An 8010-nucleotide genomic window follows, 5' to 3' on the forward strand; every position below is an offset into this window, starting at 1 on the left:
GAAATAGCCGGGGGGGGTAAATATAGCCGGGGGGGGGCAAAGGGGGAGGGAGGGGGGAAAAGGGGCACAAAATGGCGGAGGGGGGGTAAAAATGGCCCGAATTTGCCCCAAATCCCCCTGAATTTGCCCCCAATTGCCCCAATTTTCTGCAATTTCCCCCAAACTGCCCCAATTTGCCCAAAATCACCCAAATTTCCTCCAAATTTTCTCCAAGTTCCCCCAATTTGACCAAAATCACCCCAGTTTTTCCCAAATTTTTTGAAATTGCCCCCAAACTCCCCCAATTTGCTCAAAATCACCCAAATCTACCCAAAATCACCCAAATTTGCCCAAAATCGCCCAAATTTACCCAAATCCCCGCAAACTGCCCCAAATCCCCCCGAATTTCCCCCAAATCCCCCCGATTTGCCCAAAATCACCCAAATTTCCCCCAAATCGCCCAAATCTGCCCAAACTGCCCCAAATCCCCCCCGATTCGCCCCGGATCCCGCCCCCTCCCCAATCCGCCACGCCCTCTCGCCCGATTGGTCAGTGCTGGCGGCGGGGGGCGGGGCCCGGTTCCGCCCCTACGAGGACATCGACCGCGCCCCCGAGGAGCGCGCGCGCGGCATCACCATCGCCAGCGCCCACGTGGAGTACGAGACCCCGCGGCGCCACTACGGCCACACCGACTGCCCCGGCCACGCCGACTACGTCAAGGTGTGGGGCGGACCCACAAGTGTGGGGCGGACCCATAAGTGTGGGGCGGACCCATAAGTGTGGGGCGAGCTGTAGGTGGGGGAGCGGGGGGGTGAGGGGCTGTATGGAGTCACTACGGCCACGCTGATTGCCCTGGCCACACCCCTTACGTCAAGGTGTGGGGTGGACCCGTAAGTGTGGGGCAGACCCATAAGTGTGGGGCGGACCCATAAGTGTGGGGCGAGCTGTAGGTTGGGGAGCGGGGGGGTGAGGGGCTGTATGGAGTCACTACGGCCACGCTGATTGCCCTGGCCACACCCCTTACGTCAAGGTGTGGGGCGGACCCGTAAGTGTGGGGCAGACCCATAAGTGTGGGGCGGACCCATAAGTGTGGGGCGAGCTGTAGGTGGGGGAGCGGGGGGGGTGAGGGGCTGTACAGGGGCACTAAGGGCACACGGGTTGTGGCAGGGAACGCGGATTGTGTCAAGGTGTGGGGCTGACCCATAAGTGTGGGGCGGACCCATAAGTGTGGGGCAGACCCATAGATCCATAGGTCAGGGAGAGAGGGGGGTGTTTGGGGGGGATGTGAGTACGTAGAGTCACTACAGACAGGCTGGTTACGTCAAGGTGGGACCCTGACCCATAAGTGTGGGGCTGACCCATAAGTGTGGGGCAGCCCCATAGATAGGGGGAGAGGGGAGTATGGGACTACTCAGAGTCCCTCCAAGCCCTCAAACTGTCGTGGCTCCTCCCTGCCCCACATCCCGCCCCATAGATCGGACCCACAAGTGTGGGGCTGACCCATAGATGGGACCCACAACTTAGGGGGCGCCCCATAGATCGAGGAGAGGAGGATTAGGGGGGGGTGTGAACGTGCAGAGGCCCCGTGGGCCCCCAGCGAGGGCTGGGGGGGGGGGGGGTTGCCCTGCCCCATAGCGCTGCCCCATGGCGCCGCCCCACTGATGTGTGGGTCGGGGCTGTGGGGCAGAACATGATCACGGGGACGGCGCCCCTGGACGGCTGCATCCTGGTGGTGGCGGCCACCGACGGGGCGATGCCCCAGACCCGCGAGCACCTGCTGCTGGCCAGACAGGTGGGGCGGGGATGTGGGGCTGGGGCGGATCTGTGGGGCTGGGGGCAGCTGTGGGGCTGGGGGAGGATCTATGGGGCTGGGGGCAGCTGCGGGGCTGGGGGAGGATCTATGGGGCTGGGGGCAGCTGTGGGGCTGGGGGCAGCTGTGGGGCTGGGGGAGGATCTATGGGGCTGGGGGCAGCTGTGGGGCTGGGGGGGATCTATGGGGCTGTGGGGGGGAGCTGTGGGGCTGGGGAGATCTATGGGGCTGGGGGCAGCTGTGGGGCTGGGGGGGATCTATGGGGCAGGGGGTGGATCTGTGGGGTAGGGGAGGGATCTATGGTGCTGGGAGCAGATCTATGGGTCTGGGTGGGATCTATGGGGCAGGGGAGGGATCTGTGGGGCTGGAGGTGGATCTATGGGGCAGAGGAGGGATCTATGAGTCCGGGCGGGATCTATGGGTCTGAGGAGGGATCTATGGGGCTGGGAGCGGATCTATGGGTCCGGGCGGGATCTATGGGTCTGAGGAGGGATCTCTGGGGCTGGGGGCGGATCTATGGGTCCGGGCGGGATCTGTGGGGCAGGGGAGGGATCTATGGGGCAGGAACAGGCTCTCCAAGCCCGGGCGCTGCCCCACGGCACCATCCTGCGCCGCTCCCCACGCGGGGGCAGAGCCGGGTCGCGCCGTGGGTCCCGCTATGGGTCCCGCTATGGGTCGCGCCGTGGGTCGCGCAGGTGGGGGTGGAGCACGTTGTGGTGTACCTGAACAAGGCCGACGCCGTCACCGACCCCGAGCTGGTGGCGCTGGTGGAGCTGGAGCTGCGGGAGCTGCTGGGGGAGCTCGGCTACGACGCCCAGGGCACCCCCGTGGTGGTGGGGTCGGCGCTCTGCGCCCTCCAGGTGGGTCTGACCCACGGCGCGCCCCACGGCGCCCCACGGCTGCCCCATAGCGACCCGCAGACTGACCCACGGAAACTCACGGACTGACCTATAGCGACCCCCAGGGCTCCCCCGTGGTGGTGGGGTCGGTGATTTGTGCTCTGCTGGTGGGTCTGACCCATAGCGACCCACGGCTGCCCCGTAGCGACCCATAGATTGACCCATAGAGAGTCACAGACTGACCCATAGCAACCCCCAGGGCTCCCCCATGGCGGTGGGGTCGGCGCTCTGCGCCCTCCAGGTGGGTCTGACCCACGGCGCGCCCCACGGCTGCCCCATAGCGCCCCACAGCTGACCCCTAACCTGCCCCACATCCGCCCCATAACCGGGTGCCTCGTGTGCCCCGCAACCTGTTGCTCTCTGCCCCACGTTCCCGCCGTTGTGCTGCACATCATCACGTTCTGCCCCACACATCCTCCCGCCCCACGCATCCTGCCCCACACATCCTGCCCCACATCTCCCCCCAGGAGCGTGACCCCGAGCTGGGGCTGAACTCGGTGCTGAAGCTGCTCGACGCCGTCGACACCCACATCCCGCTGCCCGCCCGCGACCTGGAGCGGCCGTTCCTGCTGCCCGTGGAGACGGTGCACTCCATCCCGGGTACCGCCCCATAGCGTGACCCATAGCGCCCCATAGCGTGACCCATAGCAACCCATGGCGTGACCCATAGCTGCCCCATAGCTGCCCCGCAGCACCCTGACCCCCTGTTCCTGCTGCCCGTGGAGACGGTGCACTCCATCCCGGGTACCGCCCCATAGCGTGACCCATAGTGCCCCATAGCGTGACCCATAGCAACCCATGGCGTGACCCATAGCGCCTCACAGCATAACCCATAGCTACTCCATGGTACTCTATGGTGTGACCCATAGCTGCCCCATGGCTCTTTCCCAGCTTTGTCCTATGGCTGCCCCATAGCACCCCTGGTTCTGCCCCATGGGTCTGCCCCACAGCTGCCCCATAGTCCCATGCTCTGCTTCTCAGCTGCCCCATAGTGCCCTGCTCTGCTCCCTGTTCTGCCCCATAGCACTCTGCTCTGCCCCCTAGCTGCCCTATAGCGCCCTGCTCTGCCCCCTAGCTGCCCCATAGCACTCTGCTCTGCCCCCCGGCTGCCCCATAGCGCCCTGCTCTGCTCCCTGTTCTGCCCCATAGCACTCCGCTCTGCCCCCTAGCTGCCCCATAGCACCCTGCTCTGCCCCATAGCACCCTGCTCTGCCCCCTAGCTGCCCCATAGCACCTTGCTCTGCCCCCCCCGGCTGCCCCACAGCCGCCCCACGGCGCCCCCGCTCCCCGCAGGCCGCGGGACGGTGGTGACGGGGACGCTGGAGCGGGGGACGATCCGCAAAGGGGACGAGTGCGAGTTCCTGGGCTACGGGCGGCACCTGCGCAGCGTCGTCACGGGTCAGGCGCTGCCCCACGGCCGGACCCACACCCCGCCCCACAGCACCCTGACCCACACCCTGACCCACGGCGGGACCCACACCCCGCCCCACAGCACCCTGACCCACACCCTGACCCACGGCGGGACCCACACCCTGCCCCACAGCACCCTGACCCACAGCACCCTGACCCACGGCGGGATCCACACCCTGACCCACAGCACCCTGACCCACGGCGGGATCCACACCCTGACCCACAGCACCCGGACCCATAGCGGCGGGACCCACACCCTGACCCACGGCAGGACCCACACCCTCACCCATGGCCGGACCTACACCCTGACCCATAGCGGGACCCACACCCTGACCCACAGTGCCCTGCCCCGCGGCCAGACCCACACCCTGACCCATAGCGCCCTGACTCATGGCGGGACCCATAGTGGGACCCACAGCTCCCTGCCCCATGGCCAGACCCACACCCTGACCCACAGCACCCTGACCCACGGCCGGACCCGTATCCTGACTCACAGCGCCTTGCCCCACACCCTGACCCATAGCGGGACTCACAGCGGCACCCACAGCACCCTGACCCACGGCGGGACCCACACCCTGGCCCATGGCCAGACCCACACTTCGACCCACAGCGGGACCCACACCCTGCCCCATACCTCACCCCATATCCCCTCACACCCCGGCCCATAGCGGGACCTATAGCGCCCTGGCCCATAACCTGCCCCACACCCCGCCCCACACCTGCCCCACAGGCATCGAGATGTTCCACAAGCGCCTGGAGCGGGCGGAGGCCGGGGACAACGTGGGGGCGCTGCTGCGGGGGCTGCGGCGCGAGGACGTGCGGCGGGGGCTGGTCATGGGCCCCCCCGGCAGCCTCCAGGCCCACCGCAGGGTGGAGGCGCAGGTGTGGGGCAGGCTGTGGGGCGGAGGGAGGGAGGTGTGGGGCAGGCTGTGGGGTGAGATGGACGGGATGGGGGCGTGGAGCGGGGGGGTGGGATGGGCGGGTGTGGGGCGGGGCGGGGGGAGATGTGGGGCAGCCGTGGGGAGATGTGGGGCATGCGGGATGTGGGGCGGGATGTGGGACAGAGCGGGAGGTGTGGGGCAGGGTAGGGGGTGGGATGAGGGAGCAACTGTGGGGTGGTTCTGGGGTATCTATGGGGCAGTTGTGGGGCACCGTGGGTGGCTGTGGGGTCGCTGTGGGGCAGCCGTGGGTCGCTGTGGGGCAGGTGTACATCCTGAGCGCGGCCGAGGGCGGGCGCCACAAGCCCTTCGTGAGCAACTACAGCCCCGTGATGTTCTCCCACACCTGGGACATCGCCTGCCGCCTGCTGCTGCCGCCGGGGAAGGTGCGTGTGGGGCTGCCCCACTGATCCCTGCCCCACTGATCCCTGACCCATGGATCCCTGACCCATGGATCCCTGATCCACAGAGCCCTGCCCCATATATCCCTGCCCCACAGATTCCTGCCCCACAGATCTCTGCCCCATAGATCCCTGCCCCACAGATCCCTGCCCCACAGATCCCTGACCCATGGATCCCTGATCCACAGAGCCCTGCCCCATATATCCCTGCCCCACAGATCTCTGCCCCACAGATCCCTGCCCCACACATCCCTGCCCTACACATCCCTGCCCCACACATCCCTGCTCCATAGATTCCTGCCCCACAGATCTCTGCCCCATAGATCCCTGCTCCACACATCCCTGCCCCATAGATCTCTGCCCCACACATCCCTGCCCTACACATCCCTGCCCCATAGATCTCTGCCCCACACATCCCTGCCCCATAGATCTCTGCCCCACACATCCCTGCCCCAGAGATCCCTGCCCTACACATCCCTGCCCCACACATCCCTGCCCCATAGATTCCTGCCCCACAGATCCCTGCCCCACACATCCCTGCCCTACACATCCCTGCCCCATAGATTCCTGCCCCACAGATCTCTGCCCCACAGATCCCTGCCCCACACATCCCTGCCCCACAGATCCCTGCCCCACACATCCCTGCCCCACACATCCCTGCCCCATAGATTCCTGCCCCACAGATCTCTGCCCCACAAATCTCTGCCCCAGAGATCCCTGCCCCACACATCCCTGCCCCATAGATCTCTGCCCCACACATCCCTGCCCCAGAGATCCCTGCCCTACACATCCCTGCCCCATAGATTCCTGCCCCACAGATCCCTGCCCCACACATCCCTGCCCCACACATCCCTGCCCCACAGATCTCTGCCCCACACATCCCTGCCCTACACATCCCTGCCCCACACACCCCTGCTCCATAGATTCCTGCCCCACAGATCTCTGCCCCACAGATCCCTGCCCCACACATCCCTGCCCCACACATCCCTGCCCCATACATCCCTGCCCCACACATCCCTGCCCCACACATCCCTGCCCCACAGATCCCTGCCCCACACATCCCTGCCCCATAGATCTCTGCCCCACACATCCCTGCCCCAGAGATCCCTGCCCCATAGATTCCTGCCCCACAGATCTCTGCCCCATAGATCCCTGCCCCACAGATCTCTGCCCCAGAGATCCCTACCCCACACATCTCTGCCCCACACATCCCTGCCCCACACATCCCTGCCCCACACATCCCTGCCCCATAGATCTCTGCCCCACACATCCCTGCCCCACACATCTGACGCAGGAGCTGGCGATGCCGGGGGAGGCGGCGGCGCTGGCCGTGCTGCTGCGGCAGCCCATGGTGCTGGAGCCGGGGCAGCGCTTCACCCTCCGCGACGGGGCGCGCACCGTGGGCACGGGCCGCGTCACCCGCGCGCTGCCGCCCGCGCCCGGCGATGACGACATCGACTGGGGACAGTGACGTCACCCGGCCGCGCCGCGAGGGCGGGACCGAGGCCGCGACACGGCCCCGCCCACAGCGCCCCGCCCCCCTCATTAAAATTATTGTTTTTTACAGTTTCCGGTTTCGGTTCTTCTGCCCCTCCCCCCGCCCCTCCCCCCTCTTGATTTATTTTTAATAAATTTTAATTTTTTTATTAAAAGATAAATTATTTTAAATTAATTTTTGAATTAATAATTAAATTAATTATTTAATTTTTTAATTTAATTAATTTGTTTCTTTTAATTTTTTTTAAATTATTTTTTTCTCCTTTCCCTGTTGGGGGTTTCTCGTTCTTTCCCAGTTTTCTTCTTTTTCTCTTTTTTTTTTCTATTTTTTTTTGTTTTCTCTTTTTTCTTTATTTTTCTCTATTTTTTCTTGGGGGTTTTATTTCATTTTAGTTAATTTTTTCCTTTTTTTCTTTACTTTTTTTCTCCCTTCTAATTTTAGTCCATTTTCCCCTTTTTTTTTCCTCTTTTTTCTACTTCTTTTCTTTTTGGTTTTATATTCTTCCTGATTTTAGTAAATTTTTTCCTTTATTTAAAATTTCATTTTTCTTCTCATTTTAGTCAATTTTTTTTTTCCCTGTTTTAAAATTTTTTTTTCCTTTTTATTTTTCTTCTGGTTCTAGTCAATTTTTTCCTTTTTAAAATTTTTATTTTTCTCATTTTAATGAATTTTCTCCATTCCTTTTCTAATCAAAAATATTTTCTTCCTCTTTCTTTTTTCTTCTCATTTCAGTCAGTTTTTCCCCTTCATTTCTCTTTCTCGGTTTTTAATTTTTTCCCCCTTTTTCTTCTAATTTTAATCAATGTTTTTGTTTTTCTATTTTTAAAAATTTGTGGTTTTTTCTTTTTAAATTTTTTTCTCTAATTTTAGTCGGTTTTTTCCTTTTTCTATTTTTAAAAATATTTTTTCTTTTCATTTTTTTCTTCTAATTTTAATGAATTATTCCTTTATTTCTCTTTTTTTACTTTTTCTGGTTTTTTTTATTTTTTTATTTTTCTTTTTTTTTCATTTTTTTCTTTTTCATTTTTTCTTTTTCATTTTTTCTTTTTCATTTTTTTCTTTTTCATTTTTTTTC

General features: G+C 60.7%; 1 protein-coding gene across 1 annotated transcript; it reads left to right on the forward strand.

The window, feature by feature from the left end:
* Positions 1 to 532: 532 nt before the first annotated feature.
* On the forward strand, positions 533 to 7006 carry TUFM (Tu translation elongation factor, mitochondrial; the record flags this gene model as incomplete). The annotated part of the gene is made up of 8 exons (XM_074895364.1): positions 533 to 699; positions 1667 to 1771; positions 2485 to 2649; positions 3156 to 3288; positions 3982 to 4086; positions 4829 to 4980; positions 5303 to 5422; positions 6732 to 7006. Coding segments are annotated over 8 exons (1124 nt in total), but the record flags the coding sequence as incomplete, so codon positions are not given.
* Positions 7007 to 8010: the final 1004 nt, after the last annotated feature.

The sequence above is a fragment of the Athene noctua genome, unplaced genomic scaffold (genome assembly GCF_965140245.1).
Source record: "Athene noctua unplaced genomic scaffold, bAthNoc1.hap1.1 HAP1_HAP1_scaffold_784, whole genome shotgun sequence".
NCBI classification, from domain to species: domain Eukaryota; kingdom Metazoa; phylum Chordata; class Aves; order Strigiformes; family Strigidae; genus Athene; species Athene noctua.